Source organism: Globicephala melas, chromosome 1 (assembly GCF_963455315.2).
Source record: "Globicephala melas chromosome 1, mGloMel1.2, whole genome shotgun sequence".
Taxonomy (NCBI): Eukaryota; Metazoa; Chordata; class Mammalia; order Artiodactyla; family Delphinidae; genus Globicephala; species Globicephala melas.
This window is the reverse complement of record NC_083314.1, coordinates 177,275,458-177,293,497: the sequence shown is the minus strand read 5'-3', so window position 1 is coordinate 177,293,497 and position 18,040 is coordinate 177,275,458. Positions and strand designations below refer to the sequence as shown.

Genomic DNA, 18,040 nt, shown 5'->3' with positions numbered 1-18,040 from the left:
AGGTAACTGTTCTCTCCTGGAATTTTTTCTTGCCAGATCATGTAGGGTTTTATCTTACCCATACATAGGATTGATATTCAGCCAACAACTCATAGAGACCCCTGTGCACATTTCTAGAGATCTCTGTATAATTCCCTCCTTTTCAGTACTTTGTCTTGCAAATTATAGCAAACTTAGCCTTTCCAATCTCTGTCTCCTCAATTCAGTGTCAAGTGCTGGGCTCTCCTTGGGTTCCTCTTCCCATGCTGAGGTCTGGACATTCCTTTTCTGCAGACTGCTGGTGATGATAGGACTCAACTTTTTCTTTTCTAAAGGATCACAGTTCTGTGCTATTGTTCAAGGTCTAAAAATATTTGTTTCTGAGATATTGTACAGTTTTCTAGTTATTTATAGCAGGAGGGTAATCTGAATCCTCTTACTCCCTCATGGTCAAAGGCAGATGCCCTCAGAGTGATTCTATTGGATACTAGTTCTTTTTTTTTTTTCAGTATGCGGGCCTCTCACTGTTGTGGCCTCTCCCGTTGCGGAACACAGGCTCCAGACGTGCAGGCTCAGCGGCCATGGCTCACGGGCCCAGCCGCTCCGCGGCATGTGGGATCTTCCCGGACCGGGGCATGAACCCGTGTCCCCTACATCAGCAGGCAGACCCTCAACCACTGCGCCACCAGGGAAGCCCTGGATACTAGTTTTTGATGAATACTCTGCATCCTCAGAATTGCAGTCAGTGCAGTGGTTTTCCTGAGAATGTGTAAGATTTACTTATGCTTGGTTTGAAAGGATAGATTTACCTGAAAATTAGAGAAATTCTATAGGGAAAGAAATTTTAATTCAAGGAAATGTAAGGAAATTAATTCAACAACATTTATTGAGCATCTTCTACTTTCTAGGAACTTTCCTAGTTGCTGGGCATACAACCATAAACAAAGAGGTTTTTCTTAAAATCTCTGCTCTTACCAGCTGCACTGTGGAGAATGTGGAGAAAGAGGCAACAAGCACAAAAAAATAAGTGAAATCGTAAAATCTGTACCATGTCAGATGTGCTACGTGAATCGTAGAGAAATAATAATCTTCCCAGCACACATGTGGTACTGATTGGAAAACATGGCCACTGTCCTTTCACAAAACTTAATGATAGAGGCCATCTGTTTAGAGGTAACATAGCCAACTATATTACCATAAATGTAAATCTACTCTAGAGCTCTCCCTCCTGCCTGCTGATCTCTGCAATTTATAAACGCTTAACTCAAAGTCATCTTCATAGAAGTATTTGTTAACTTGTTTCTTTTCAGTGTCCCCCACAGGACTGGATGCTCCACGAGGGTAAGCATCTTGTCTGGTGTTGCTCACGACTGTATCCCCCAAGCGTTTCCATATAGGCTTGGCATTTGGAGGGTGTTCAATCTGTTACCTGTTCAACACACGTGTTGAAGAGATTCATGGATGTAACGCCTCTTGACACCTGCCTGGGTCATACCTTATGTGTACACCCTCGCTTCTCCCTTTAAAATTGGTAGCCAGTTTCTCTTTGAAAGTTACCTGCTGTGATTCCACTTTCGCTCTTTCTCTTTTTGCAGCTGTACAATCGTTGCACACCCTCAATGACCAGATATCCCATTTTATTGTCACCAAGTCAAAGGCGCTGGAGGAGGACCAAGACCCGTTTCTGCCCACTGAAAAGGAGACTCTGAAGAGTTCCATGATGCTGATGAGGCACCTCTTAATGGATGCTCAGGTACAGAGATCAGTAAATAAATTCTATATAGAGTAGGTGGTAACCTTTTTGGTTTTCTTCTTGGTATAAGCTGTTCAAAAATGTTCATCTATCACATTCATTGCAACTGCCTTTGCGATGAAGAGCAGACATTCTGATATTTGAGTATTGGATTTCTAATTAGGTATTATTTTGGATTTAGTATTAAAATAGCTTGTTTTTAAGTCAAAGTAATAGGGCTTAAAATAATATACGTGTTGTCTCTGAGAATTTAACAGATCTCCCATTAGCCTTGGAAAGTGAAAACCCATTTACATAGAAATTTGGCAGGCATCAGAGCTGGCAAAGGCTTTGGAGTGGAGCAATACTTATCCCAAACAGCATCACTGAGTAACTAATGAATATTTTGGTACATTTGATGCACCACCAGTAAGCGAATCAGCACTGTTTTTTTTTCTTATTTTTTTCTTTGCAAGGCTAGCAATGAATTAATTACAGAAGATGCTTAGCTCGTTGCATGCTTTGTTGAGATGTGATTCTTCAAGGTTTCTTCTTGTGCACTATTTTATTGAAATATTTAGAAAATAATTTATCTACTCCTTCTGGTTTTGTTGGTGGGTCTCTCCAGATATGTTGATAGGCAAACACCAGGTGTTTTAAGAGAACTAATGGTTCTCTGTGTTTGTGAAGCCAAGCTGAACTAGATTTTTTTTGTTGTTTCCACCTCTTCAGTATCTAGAAACGTTTCAGACAGTGTCCTCTGGGTCTGGTGATTTTGTGTTAGTTTGTCCTGGGGCTTTCTTCCTGAGCTTGTTTTCTGTTCAACGGCAGTGAGGTCAGAATGGTTGGTGGTTTCCCGCGTTCCGCTCTGTATCAGATTTTGCACTGTGGTTTCTTTGCTTTTGTTTCTATCATGGTGCTGTTTTACATTTTATTTTTAAAATCAATCCTGAAGCCTGGATCTTGTACCAATAAGACTTTAACTGGCAAGGTTTTTGTGTATTTCTCACCTGTCAATGCTTGAAGCTGCCCCACGGGATTTTTGAGCCCCTATATTGAGATGGCCCACATTATGCAAAGCCTTTCATTTTTATTCACTGTTCTCCCTTTTCCCCTTTATTATGAGCAGCCCATTCAGCCTCTCCTTTCTCCCCAGGCCTTGTCTAGCGGAAAAAGGAAAGATTCTGAAGCTACAACAACCAATTTTAAAACTCAGAAAAAAGGGAAATTTAGAACAATTGACCAAATAAAAGAGAGCAAATTGGTCTTGAAAGGATTAGCTTTCCTCAGTGCCTAGACCCAATCCTATAGATCATACAACAGCCAAGGGAACCATCTAGATGAATCCTTAATGATGTTCTGTAAACTCCTGTTTGCAAAATCTAACCGAGTAAAAAACCATTCACCTTTTCCCTCTCCTTCACGTATGAGCTTACTAATGCCTAGAACTGGATTTTGAGAATGTTTAATGTTGCTTAAGGAAATATTTCCTCCCCCTAAATACCAAATTCATTTAACAACTTTTATCCTTCGTGACTTTGATCACAATTTTTCCCTTATTTATCCAATGGGACTCAGATATCCCTTATAATGTGGTTACTGTGTGGGAACATTTTATTATCTCATTCTCTCCTGATCCCAAATCAATGCCTGCTAGAATTCTCTCAATTAAATAGATAAAAAAAATGGAGCAAGGTATGGTGGATATTCCGCTAAGTCATGCATTCTGAAAGGAAGGTCAGTCGGGTCTTCTTCCAGAGAAAAATAATCATAGAAAGTCAGGTCGGAAAGTGGTATAGTGTCTGGAAATGTTATTTCTTTGCCTCCTGTTTTTCTTTTGCACTAATATAGGGTGAAGTGGGTTGTGATTAATCTAAAAATACCACCTTCATTTATTTTCTTCCAAAACCATTAAACTTTTCAAAACGTTATTTGTGGTTATGGTCTAGGTCCATGGCTGAAGTCAGTTAGAATCATGTTACCTAGTACCCCCAGGCTCAGAGCACCCCTGAAATAACTCTCTATAAGATTAGTGTTGTCAAACTTATAAAATGCTAAGGAACCCCAACATTTTGGGGATGGCCATGGGTAATATGTAGTTTTGAGTTATGAAATAGACAACCAGAGATATGTGTTTTATAATGAGAACCTTTATTGAGCATCTTTGGAAATTCGGTTATTTTCCGTTCAGTTTTTGACATTGCTTCTTCTTGACTCCATCCCAAAGACAAATGGATGCACTTACTTCATCTTCTAAGTTCATCAATAATGAGAGGTCAGCAGCATGTAAATATAACGTCTAGGTACCTCCTCCTGTTCTGGCTGCATTTTGTGATATTAATAGATGTTTGTGTGTTGCAAGACGTAAGTTCTTCAAGAGTAGTAACCACATCCGGAATTTGGTTGGTAACATAGCCTGCTCAGTTGCATACCCAAAGGACTCTTAACAGTATTAGATTATGATGAAATACTCTGACATCAGCTTGCAAGTTGAATGAAGTCAGGCAAAAAGGAATGCAGAGAACCTAGAGGCTGCTTCCAGAGTGCCTGCTTAAGAGGCATAATCGATTCAAGTCACATCTGTCTTGGAAGCAATAAATCCCGCTTAGGAGAATGTCAAAGGCAAAAGCATTGCTGGGCTATGAAATTCCACCTCAGAGGATTGTAAAACAGTATACACAGAGCAAACACATCTCCCAAGTATAATGGGGGTGCTGGAGATGATTGGCAGGTCTGACAATCCATCCTAGAGAATAGAATCAAGAAGGAACATCTCACACAGGCAGCCCAGAGGCCTACAATTATTTATTCATTCCTAAACGTCTTTCTGAACATTTAAGGGGTGTCTAAAAGAGGCCAAGTGCCTCTATTTGCATTCCATTCCTTTTGTAATCCAAAGGCCCCCAAATTCAATGAAGTGTACCATTCAGATGGTATTTGAAACCTGATCTTGTGGCTTTGATTCCTGAGAGGTCTGTCTAAACCCAGACTGCCGACTCAGCCTCATAAGTGATTAGATTCATAACACCGAAAGGCAATTCTTTCTGGTAGAGATTAATTCTTTTACTCGTACTGTGTGACTCTGCATGCTAAGAGAGGTTGATTACGTCAAATTAAATCTCCTATTGGCAGTTCTCTCCTTCTTCTCCCCAAAGACCTAATTTCATTATTTATTAAGGGGTGAACAAATGCCTGCGAAAACAATAAGATCACTTTGTTGGCAGTAAGGTCTTCCTCTGGAAGGCCGCGTACTGAAAGGCAGAGGCTTTCTGTGCCTTATGGTGGCAGGGGGCGGTGCAGCTTCTGCAGGCCATGGAGCATGGAGTGACCAAGGAGGGCCTGTGTTCCACTGACCCTCGGGCTCTGTCCAGGCCTTGCAGGGTGTGAGGCTTCTCTGTCTGGAACATGGCTTGCCCGAGTTTGGAGGGAGAGCTCAGTTTAAGTGAGGCTGAGTCATTGGTACACCTTTCCCAGAGCTCCATCTCTAGGAATGAAGTAAGCAAGCCTTTAAAAACAAAAATAAACTGTACAACCGTCACCTCTAAGCAAGTCTGGACATACAACCTGGTGGAAGTCAAATATTAGGCAGAAGAGAAATGAAACCTGCTGTGTGTTTTGGACTCTCCTCTCCCCTACTCTTTCCTCATTGTCCCTTTTCTTCTCGCTTTCCTTCTTCTCCTTCTTTCTCCCCACACCCCAGAATTTTCCCTCCTTCCCTTCTGTCTTCTCCTTCTCTCAACTTTCACTTCTCTCCTCCCTCTCGAGCCTCCTCATCTCTCTGTTAGCAAAATATATCTTAGTGGAAATGTGGAGTGAGACTCTGCCCCTTTTGTCCCTTCCTATCTCACCCCTTCCCTCCCCTTCCCTCCCCTTCCCTCCCCTCTCCTTCCCTTTTCTTTTCTTTTCTTTTCTTTTCTTTATCTGTCTTTCTGTTATTTGTGTTCAGGGAACTCAAAAGCATATTTGACAAAGACCTATATTCCCCTTGCCAAACAAGAAGGAACACACCAGGAGGGGGCAACTGGCAGGAGGCAAACCTGGCATTCAGGAGGCTGATGGGGTCCCTGCCAGCATCAGAGACTCGCTATAATTTGGGTGGCTTCATTTTCCTTTCTTGTTTTGTTTTCTAGAGCAGTCTGCCCTGGTTGATTATGCTTTCTGATTAATTTCCGGCAAGAATCAGGCTGATTTAACACTCTCCCTCTCTAGACTGTGGGAAGTGTGGTTTGGAGCAGAGGCTCAACCAGAGCAAACGTGGGCTCAGGCTCCTGGCAAATAGGAGGGTCAGGTGTGTACAGTGGACATCAACGTGTGTGGGGGAAGGGACTTCGGGAGTCAGATGATTGACACACACTCACTACAGACGTATACATCCAAGTGATTTCTCCTGTTAGCAGCACTTTCCATCCTCTCTGAATTCAACCCGTACTCACGGTATGGACCCTGCGGTTATTACTAGTGCACTTATCTGGTGTTTTATAGCTACACCCGGCTTCACAGTCATAAGTGAGACCCTGTTGACAGACCTGGAGAATGTCTTGTCCTCACATTGCACAAACTGAGGTACCAGATGGATGCCTGACTTCTCAAGGTCACAGACACTGGCTGTGGCTATGAGGAGCACCCCAAGTGTAGTTTTTTCTTATTATCTTCAGAAATGTGACACCAGGCTGAAGCAAGAGCTGGAACACTCCCCAGTGTTGTAGCAAGCAGAGAAGAAACTCTGAAATTAGAACGAGGGCAAAGAGGCAAAGTTTTCATCCTAAGAAAATTACCCTGGGATATTTTTAAGTCTACTTATGCCATCAGATTTCTAACTCTTAAAGGTCAGAGAACAAAGAAATACTCAAATGGAAGCTGAAGAATTGAGTTCACCTAACAGGAAAGCTACAATGGTAAGCTGATTATTCAAAGGAGTCTTAGCTTATCCCCTCCATTAATCCGTGTGCTCCATTACCCATCCTTTCCTTGCGTGTTTGAAAAGGCAATGCTATTTTCCATCTCAGATGCAAAACTATAAAATTAGCAGGTCTGAAGTTTGCAGTTTCTTACATAATGAGCACAAGCCCACTTTCCATCCTGCCATGGTGATTTTGATCTTTTAAAATCCTTTTTTTTTTTTTTAAATACAATTTAACCTACAGGCATTGCCAGGCTGAGATGTGATCCCATCAGTTATAGAGCTTATGCAATCACCTTCCCTGTTCAGAAGAAATGGAGGGTGAGATGTGAAATTGTAATTCTGACCCTCTGTTAAGCTTGTGTTTAGGTATTTTTTAAAGAAAATAGAGAAAGGTAGCCTCTTCTGAGACCCCTGGCACCTTGCAAAAGCCATGAGGCAGAATTTTAGGAGAAATTCTGAAATGCTGAAGGTTGTTTTCAGTGTTCACCATGCAAAGACCCAGGTATAATTGGAAATGAGACTCAAAAAAACTGGACTCCTGTCCATTGCTATATTCTAATAGAAGACAGCATCTCTCAGGATGGGTAATGTTTGAATGGAATAGTCTCTATCAAACTGGTATAGTTTCCAACAATCTGTGTAGTGCTAAAGAGCAATTTGGGAATTTATTTTCACATCATAGAACCTTTATGTTACATTTTTAGATACTAACTGGTTATTTTAATGATATACCTTTCAAATGGTAAGAAAATAGACTTTATGCTGGTCTCATAGTTGATGGTTCATGTTACAATGAGGTGGATCTGATATAGTAACAAAATCATGGCAGGTTAGGGGTAAGGATTGGGCTAGAGCTCTTTGGTCAGCAGCAGAGACAAGCTCTGGTTAACGTAACAAGGGCAAAATTTAACAGAAGCAAATAGGGTAGCTGTTAGGAAAAACTGAAGAACTCTTTCTCAGAGAAGACAGGAAAGAGGTTAGCTATGGAGATCTGGCTATCAAGAACTAAAGAGCGGTTGCTTCAGGGTGCTGTGTGGGGATACATTGGCCCCGAGCATTTTCTCTCTTTGTGTCACTTTGATCAAGACTCAAGTTCCTAGAAGAGTCTGACTGAGCTGTCTTAGGTCGTTGGGTCCTCTTCCTTCTCGGACATGGGAGCCCTGGTCTGTGCATGTTGATGGATGGTCCCACCAATACCACATGCATTTTGGGGAGGCATTATTACTACAAGAAGGGAGAGTGGATGTGGAGCAGATGGAAACAATAATAACTTGACCGTGCATTCGGTGAACTTGGTGCTTGTGTCCCAGCATAGAGCTTGGCATTGCACTAAGGTCTGGAGACCGAGAGGGACGGAACATTGGCTCTGCCCTAGAGGGACTCAGGATACAGTGGGGTAGATAACCAGACACTGAAGAGTCCTGTGGTAAGGCACGTGTGGCTACGGAAGCTCAGAGAAGCACCCAGCTGATATTTGCAGATCACTTCCTTGTTTACAGAGCACTTCTGCCAGCATTTTCTCACCTTTTTCACTCAGCCATGAGAGGTACAGGAGGTTGGGTATTACTATCATCTCTGTTTGGCAAACTGGCTATTAAGCTTTAATAAAATAGCCTTTTTTATATTGTTCCATCCAGCCCATCACAAAGTGAGCGTAATTGATTTCCTACTTGTAGGTGGTGACCCTCAGAGTATTTGCTTCCTGAAGGGGTTATTAAATAGAGTGAAAGGGAGGGTGTAATTTGGGGAGAGAAGATTAAAACATGGCTTCAGACATACAACAGCACTCATAACTCAAGTGTTTTTAACAATTATAAGAAATATACATTCCCAAAGCTAAACTCCACCCTCTCAGAATTCTAGAAGGTTTAGGGTTCCAAGAACACGGTTTTCAAAAATCTTTAAATAGAATATGAAGGTATTACCTTTCCCTCTAAAATATCATCACCTCTTCATGGTGCCCATTGTCACATTGGCAAATATTTGGCTCCCCAAATAATACCCAGTCCCACCATTCCCCTTTAAATAAGAGGTTCTCAAATGAGAGAGAGGAGAGCAATTCTGCCCTGCTGGGTGCGTTTGGCAACGTCTAGAGGTATTTTTGATTGTCACAGTTAGGGTGGGTTCTTGGAGAGGGGTAGTGGTGCTGCTGGAATCTAGTGGGTAGAGGCCAGGCATGTTGCTAAACTTCCTATAATGCACAGGCTGGCTTTCCACAGCAGAGAATCATCCAACCCCAATGTCAATAGTGTCAACATTGAGAAAGCCTGCTTTTAGACCCAAGGCTGACTTTTTCATTGATCACAGAACTCTTCCAGGCTCAGAATCATTTTTTTTTGAAGCCCTACAATTGATCAAAATTGGTCCTTGGGCTTCCCTGGTGGTGCAGTGGTTGAGAATCTGCCTGCCAATGCAGGGGACAGGGGTTCGAGCCCTGGTCTGGGAAGTTCCCACAAGCCGCGGAGCAACTGAGCCTGTGAGCCACAATTCCTGAGCCTGCGCATCTGGAGACTGTGCTCTGCAACAAGAGAGGCCGCAACAGTGAGAGGCCTGCGCACCGCGATGAAGAGTGGCGCCCGCTTGCCACAACTAGAGAAAGCCCTCACACAGAAACGAAGACCCAACACAGCCATAAATAAATAAATAAATAAATTAATTAAAAAAATTGGTCCTCAAGGTATATCTTAGTTGTCCATTTATTCATTTTCTCATTCATTCATTTAGCATTTACAGTGTGCCAAACACTGTGCTACATTGTGAGGAGCATCAATGAAAACAAAAGTGACCCTTGTTCTCAATGGATCTTGTATTTTAGTGGGGGCAAGTGACTCTAAATATGTAGGTAAACAAATAATAAAGAGTTTCAATACTTGTCTTAAAGATGAAGGACCTAATTTAGATAAGGGTTCAAATGCTTGCTTTCTTGAGTGTGACATTTAAACTGAGATCTGTGAAGAGAGAGGGGGAGAGAGAGAAAGAAAGGGGAAAGAGGGAGAGAAAGAGAGAGCACGACCTCTTCTCGTGTTTCATTGTGAATATCTGTACTTTAAATTAGTTGTGTGTGTTTAGCATTACTCCATGAGTAACTGGAAATAGATCTCCTGGGGTGTTGCAAAAGATCTAAGCAAATTATTTATTCCAGAAATTTACATTTAATTTAGGGATTATAAAAATTCCAACTAGTCCCTCAGGAACAGAGAATCTTTCATCTTCTGCCTATGGGTGTCCACAGAGGAACCAGAATCTCTGTCTTTTCTTACTGGATGTTGTGGACATAGAGACACACACAAAAGAAGGCTAGCAGGAGTTCTTTAAGCTACTTGAGACAGGAGTCAGAATGGATGAAGAGAAAGCAGGGAAAACGTTGAGTTATTTTGGACAAGAAAATGAAGAGGTGAAGCCACAGTTACTAAACTGAAGAGCTGCTGTATAGAATCTGGGCAACAGTCAATTCTCAATTAGATACTTATAGATTAGCAAATTTATAGATTGCCTATGGGCAAAGCATTTCTTCCCTGGTGGCATGCACTCAGGAAATGTAAAATGATGTTCGTCTGAATAAGACATAATTAGAAAGGTAATTTTGTTGCCAATATATTTTTTCACCATAATGGAATTCAGTACAGACTTTTAGTATCGGTTATTTGGTATTTTTTTATGCTGCGGCTCCCATCCATTAGTCAGATAATAGAAAGTCTAGTGTATGCCAGATAGCTGTAATCCTAAAATAACTTACACTTAGAACAGTAATTCTTATACAGAGCTCTTGGGGCCTCCCATTCATGTTAAACTCAAATATTTCCTGTAGAGCAGCCTGGTAAATTGAGGCATGGTGTTGCTAAGCGTCATCATTCAAGTCCGACGTTAGGTCTGGGAGCAGAGCCAGCAGGTTCTCCTAAACACCAACTCAAGCCAAGATTCCATGTTCCTTCACTTTCTTGTCTTGGAGTCAGTCACACTGAAAAGTGATTTAATGTGAGATGGTGACTGGCTATTCCAAATGCTCACTTATTCCTGGGGAGCTTGAAACAAACGCACTCACTTTGGCCAGCTTAGTAGGCTCAGATATTTAATTTCAGAGTGGATGTTCTTGTCTCGGTTTACTGATAGGAACCTCATTCCTCTTCCTCCGCCCCCCAAAGTATAAGGCAAAGAGAAGACATTCATGATAGAATTGATGAGAATCATGACATAGATTTGAATCAGTTAACTACTGCCACATAACAAACCATCCCAAAACTGAATGGCTTAACACAACAACTATTCATTTACTTCTTGTAAGTCTATGGATTGATGGGGGCATTCCACTGAAATGACACGGGTGGCTGATCTTGACTGGTCTCACTCATACATCTGTGGTCACTGGGGCCTGGCTGGTCTAAGATGGCCTCAGCTGGTATGATTCAGCTTTCCTCTGCAACCTCTCACATCCCTCCAGCAGGCTGAATCTGGAATGTTCTCATAGTGGTGACGGGGGGTCCATAAAAAGAGGAAATGGCCAAAAGCAACTACATTTCCAGCCTATGTTTGTATCAAGTCTGCTACCATTCCATTAGCCAAAGCAAATCCAATGACCAAGCCCAGAGTCAGTGTGGGAAGACACCACCAAAGGGAGGAGTGAAACATGGGCCATCAGTGTAGTCAGTCTACCACGTAAAACAAATCAGAAGATTTCTTAGTGTAATTCTGGATGATTTTTGATCTGTTGGAAATGGGAGTTTGAAGTGTCCTAATTAGCAAGCTTCATGCACATTCTCTTTTGGAAGACTGCTGCAGTCAGTTGTTTTAGAGGGACATGAATTGTGCTCTCCTGTTCTGATACATGCACAGAGGAAAGACTGTGTTTGGACAGCTGGAGGATATATTTTAAAAGGGATCTATGTCAAGCTTGGACAGGATGATTTCAAATGGGCCCGTGACCAAGTGTGAGAAGTGTGGGTTTGTGTTAGCTCTAGAAACGTGATGAGCCATTAAAAGACCATTGTTCTAGCTGGTCGTTTGAGCCAGGTGCATGACTAATTTGTTCAACAAATGCTTCCAACCATGAGAAAGGCACAATGGTAAACATGGCAGGAAGATGTGAAAAATAAAAGTAATGAGGATCATTGAGTACTTACTATGTGCCAGACCCTCTACTGAGGACTTTGTCTTACCTCCATTATCTCATTTGTGAGGTATATGTTATTTCCCTTATTTTATGGATGAGGAAATGAGGCCCAGAGAGGTCACGCATCTAGTGAGTAGCTGTGCTACTTTGATTGTAAGAATGGCTGCAGTTCTTTACTTTCTTCCTTTGCAATACGAGTCTGCAGCCTTTCTTATTAAGAGGGAGAGTCTATTTCCCCACCCCCTCAAATCTGAGTTGGCCTGTGATTTGCTTTGGCCAAAACAATGTGGTTAAAGAGTGAGTCAGTCCAGAGCCTAGACATCAAGATGGTGTGTGCATGCTTCTTTCTGCTCTTTCTTGAAACCTTGCCTCTAGGCTAGCCAGCTGGAGGAGGAAATCTCCTCCAGGATGGAGCAGAGGTAAGTCTCCTTGCCGAGCCCATCCTAGACCAGGCAACCCCCAGCTGACCCACTAAAGTGCCAATATATGAGCAAGCCCAGCTAAAAGTCACCCAAGCTCAGTCCAGAACAGCAAAATCACTAATCCTTCTGTAGACCTGTAAGACATAATAAATGGTGGTGGTTGTGAGCCACTAAGCTTCAAGGTGGTTTGTTACATGGCAGGAGCTAACTGCTACAATAGCAGAGCTGGTATTTGAAGTCAGATCTGACTGATAACTAAGCCCTATAACTGGAAGAGAGGCTTGGAAATTGGTCTAGCCATGCTCTCAGGAGAAAGAGAAAATGGATTTGGTGAGTCTTTAGCCATTTTCTGCCACACATGCCCTCTGGTTTCACATCATTCATCCAACCTGAAACCATAATAATGGTGAGGAAAATCTTTAATGCATTCAAGCAAAGGGATTACATGGTCATATTTGGGTGTTTGAAAGATCACTATGGAGGAGGTGTGATGGGTGGTTGGATTGGAGTGAGATAGAAGGCAGGAGACAGTTTGTTTTGGCAAGGGATGGTAGGATAAGAAACTGTGGAATGGGGCAGGAAGATTCAAGAAGAAGGAACATATTCAGGAATTTAAGTAAGACTCACTAATTGACACTTGGTGGTGAAAAAGAGAGACATGCCTAGGATGGGTCTTAGATTTTGGCTTGGGAACTTGGGAAAATGGTAGTATCTGATAAAGGAAACAGAGGAACAGTAAGCTTGGAGGGGGAGTTTGGTTTGGGGTCTATGAAGATTGAGGGACCTATGGGACATCTGGGTGGGACTGTGTAGGAGACAGTCAAATATGTCTTCAGCTTCAGAGGGAGTTGTGGGCTGAAGAAACAGAGCTGGTGTCATCAGTGTGTGTACTGGTGATTGGAGTTACATTGTGTCAGTCACACTTCTCAGTAGCAGACAACAGAATCTATTCTAACTTAAGTAGAAAGGCCTTCTAAGAAAAACCAAAAATTTTTGAGATATTTTGGTGGTTCGCAGAATCTCCAGAAGGTCTTGACAACTAGGTTTGGAGGTTACATAGCCAGGAATAACAGTAGCCAGGAGACACCATCCAGCTGTCCCACGGCTACTGCGTCGCACAACACAGCACCCATGACACGGAACACTAGAACCTCCTCAAGAGCTGTCCTGAAGAGCCAAGTGCTTGTGCCTCCAGCTCACCCAAAGAGTTGTCCACTTTCACCTCATTCAGGAAGAACCTAGACCACCTGAGACCCTTAGCCACAGGGGAATCTGGGAAATGTAGTTTTAGATTTCCATTTTCTGTAGCCCAAAGAAGTGGGCCTTAGTGTTGGAATGTGTATGGGTGAGCTAATGCATTGTACCCCCAACAGAAGCATGGAGGAAATCACATGGGAAGTTCTACAGTGAGGAACAGAAGAAGAAGAAACACTCTGAGGAATAGCCAACAGAGTCCCCTTTTCACTTAAACTAGATTGACATAGGTTTCTGTCAATTGCAACCTAATGAGGCTTTACTAATAGGGTACCCACATTTTACGGAAATGCCATTCTTCATACCCAGTGTCATCCTGTCAATATGCCATGTGTTCCCTTACATGATTAACCACAGAACCAAGGGAAGACCCTCTGTGAGCAGAGGCATCTAGACACTTGGAATTAAGCTCTAGGAGGCTTCTCGCCTATACACTTACAAACTCATGCAGTATTATACACTTTGTTTATACACTTATACAGTCAAGCACAGGGCTTGAATTCCAAGAAGGCCATTATAAAGTGACAATTGTGTTAAATCAGTAACCTACTAGTTTGAAGTTTGAATACATGCACGGACGTGGCACAAGGGGTTTTATTCCTGGGCCTGGACAAAACCAAACAAAACCAAATGTGTTATAAAGGAAGCACAAGCTGTACTCTGGTGTTCATGAGTGACGTGTATCACGTTTGAATGTCTGTGGTGGGTTTTCAATGTATTTTTAAATGAAAGTTGAATCAATGTTTGTAGAACCTTAGGCATACCTCTACAAAACACCACAGTTATGCAGGACACAATTTGCACATGGATGGCCCACACTGAGTTTTTTCTAGCTTCATCAAAATGGACAAACTCCTTTGTTATGCGTTGAATTGTGTCCTCCAAAAGAAGGTATGTTGGAGTCCTACCCGCTAAAACCTCAGAATGTGAACTTATTTGGACATATGGTCTTTATCCAGGTAAACAAGTTAAAATAAAGTCATTAGAATGGAGCCTAGTCCCATATGACTGATGTCCTCATAAAAAGGGGAAACTTGGAGACAGAGACAGACACGCACAGAGAGGAGACAACGTGAAGACACAGAGGGAAAACTCCATGTGAAGAGGGAGGATTGGAGTGATGGATATACAAGCCGAAGGACTCCTGGAGCTACAGGAAGCTAGGAGAGAGGCATGGACCAGATTATCCCTTAGAGCTTTCAGCAGGAACTAAACCTGGTGCCACCTTGGTTTGGGGCTTGGTGAGACTATAAATTGCTATTCTTTAAGCCACCTGGTTTGTGGTACTTTGTTACGGCAGCCGCAGGAAACTAATACATCCTTACTCATGAGAAGATCACAAACTTAGAAAGAATGAGACATTTTTATACCAGGCACAGTGTGGTTCAGTAGTAATGTATTTCTTTTCTTCATTTGTTTAATGGCAGGAAAATAATCGCTATTAAAGACCAGCATGCATGTTTCCTTCCTCTCCAAAGAGTAACGATACTGAATGCTGGACCTAGAAGCTTGTATTTCATCTAAGGAAAGGGTCCTGTAAGAACCTGGGTGTACCATAGCAGGTGGCTGTGTTTTATCACCGATGACTGTAGGTGGTATCACTGTTGTTTATGCCACAGATGCCAACATCTCACATAATTTGTTGATTCCCTATTGTTGGTTTCTCTGTGTCATGGGAGTTGTCACCTGGCTTATGCTTTTCTTTTCATCATCTTTACTGCCTCCACTCTGTCATCCTTCCAACTCTAAATCAAAGGGAAGTATGTCTTCTCTCATCTGGGAAGTATTCCAGATGCATATTATTAGGATGTAGGAGCACTTGACATTTCAGATCATCACGAGGGCCTCTTAATCAGACTCAGCTGAACTTTGGTACTTTAGGAGGACTGTGGGGGCAGATGAGCAAGTGAAATGGAGATTTAGCAAGTTCACTGGCACCGTTGCCCTCAGAGTATTGCTGCTCCCCCAAGACCGGCACGCTGGCTCTCTCCCAGGATCCAGCACCTGGCTCAGCATGGCAAATCTGATTGGCGTTCTTCCTCCAGCATCTTCTGCCTTTGGAGAAATGTGGCGTGGATTAAATCTCTGCCCCAGCACATATATGCAATGGAATATTACTCAGCCATAGAAAGGAATGAAATTGAGTTATTTGTAATGAGGTGGACGGATCTAGAGTCTGTCATACAGAGTGAAGTGAATTAGAAGGAGAAAAACAAATACCATATGCTAACACACACATATGGAATCTAAAAAAAATGGTACTGGGCTTCCCTGGTGGTGCGGTGGTTGAGAGTCCGCCTGCCGATGCAGGGGACATGGGTTCATGCCCCGGTCTGGGAGGATCCCACATGCCGCGGAGCGGCTGGGCCCGTGAGCCATGGCTGCTGAGCCTGCGCATCCGGAGCCTGTGCTCTGCAACAGGAGAGGCCACAACAGTGAGAGGCCCACGTACTGCAAAAAAAAAAAAAATGGTACTGATGAACCTAGTGGCAGGGCAGGAATAAAGACGCAGACATAGAGAATGGACTTGAGGACACAGTGGGGGAAAGGGAAGCTGGGACGAAGTGAGAGAGTGGCATGGACATATATACACTCCCAAATGTAAAATAGATAGCTAGTGGGAAGCAGCTGCATAGCACAGGGAGATCAGCTCGGTGCTTTGTGACCACCTAGAGGGGTGGGATAGGGAGGGTGGGAGGGAGACGCAAGAGGGAGGAGATATGGGGATATATGTATACGTATAGCTGATTCACTTTGTTAAACAGCAGAAACTAACACAACATTATAAAGCAATTATATTCCAATAAAGATGAAAAAAAAACCAGTCTCTGCCCCAGGACTTTTCCACCTCCCCTGACTGTCACCCCCTTCATCCACCATCAGGCTTCTGTCTCTTCTGTCTCTCAGTGAGCCTCCCTCAATCAGGCTTATCCCTTCCACATTGTTTTCTGTATCCCCAGACGTATCCTCTCCCACCAAGCCTTGGGAAGGCTTTTCGGCTGTTATTACATTTGCATTTTGAAGGAGGGAAGGCTCAGGGCAAATGGAAGTCTTCTAGTAAGAGTTTGTTCCATGCTCACCTTGTGCTAAACAGTGTGGTCGCCTTTTCTTTCCAGTCCTGCAGAGCAATGTGGAGAGAAGTGTGGAAGGGAAGAGTGTGTAGTGCTGGGGAAGAGAATAATGAGCCCTAGTCAGAGTAGCTGACAGGAGGGGAAAAGGATGCTGGCCAATACTCCCAAGAGGCATGAACCCAAGCAGTGTGGGCATCATTAAGGTCTGTTGGAGGTAAAGATTTGGGGTTGAGAAATCCCATCCTGTGAAGTGACTGCCTTCTTTGTCTAACTGTAGGACAATCTTGTTTCTCTTGTGTCAACCGGTTTCCAGATTTTGTTGGAGTTATTCAAGCATAGCTTTTTTTCCTCCAGGTTTATTGAGATACAATGTATAAGTTTAAGGTGTACAGCATGATGACTTGACTTACACGCGTCATGAAATGATGACCCCAGTAAGTTTATGGAACATTCATCATCTCATATAGATTAAATTTTTAAAAAATAAAACTTATTTTCTTGTGATGAGAACTCCTAGGATTTACTAAGAGTTTACTGAATTACTGTCTCAGTAACTCACATATATAACATATAGCAGTGCTAATTATATTAATCATGTTATACATTACTTATTTATAACTGAAAGTTTGTTCCTCTTCACTGCCTTCATCCAATTCCCCTTCCCCACAACTCCTGCCTCTCAGAACTACAAATCTGATCTCTTTTTCTGAGTTTGTTTTTGATGTATAATGGACCTACAACCCTGTGTTAGTTCCTGGTATATAAAATAGTGACTCAGTATTTCTATACATCACAAAATGATCACCACAGTAAGTCTAGTTACCATCTGTCACCAGACAAAGATGTTATATAATTATTGACTATATTCCCCACCCTGTACATTTCATACCTGTGACTCATTTATTTAGTAACTAGAAGTTTGTGCCTCTTAACCTCCCTCACCTATTCTCTCATCCCCCCATCCCTCCATCCCCCCTCCCCTCTGGCAACCACCTGTTTCTTCTCTGTATCTATAAGTCATTTCTGTTTCGTTGTGTTTGTTCATTTGTTTTAGATACCACATAAGTGAAATCATACACTATTTGTCTTTCTCTCTGACTTATTTCACTTAGCATAATACCCTCCAGGTCCATCCACGTTGCTGCAAATGGCAAGATTTCATTCTTTTTTTGTGGCTGAGGAATATGCTATTGTGTGTGTGTGTGTGTGTGTGTGTGTGTGTGTGTGTGTGTGTGTGTTTACCACATCTTTATCCATTTGTCTACTGATGGGCACATAGGTTGCTTCCATATTTTGGCTATTGTAAATAATTCTGCAGTCAACTTAAGGGTGCAGATATCTTTTGGAATTAGTGTCTTTCTTTTCTTAGGATAAATACCCAGGAGGGGAATTGCTGGATTGTATGGTAGCTCTATTTTTAATTTTTTTGGGAAGCCTCCATACTGTTTTCCATGGTGGCTGTACCAATTTACATTCCCACCAACAGTGCATGAGGGCTCCCTTTTCTCCACATCCTCACCAAGACTTGTTATTTGTTGTCTTTTTGACTCAAGCATAGCTTTATTTCAAGGG

At 42.4% G+C, this 18,040-nt stretch overlaps 1 protein-coding gene across 3 annotated transcripts in view; it reads left to right on the top strand.

Moving 5' to 3' along the window:
* KAZN (kazrin, periplakin interacting protein) overlaps positions 1-18,040 on the top strand; it is a 1,133,578-nt gene that overhangs the window by 284,857 nt on the left and 830,681 nt on the right. For all 3 annotated transcript variants that reach the window (XM_060310886.2, XM_060310878.2, XM_060310907.2), the window contains exon 2: positions 1,575-1,732. In XM_060310886.2, the coding sequence (XP_060166869.1) occupies positions 1,575-1,732 (158 nt within the window). The remainder of the gene's footprint in view (positions 1-1,574; positions 1,733-18,040) is intronic.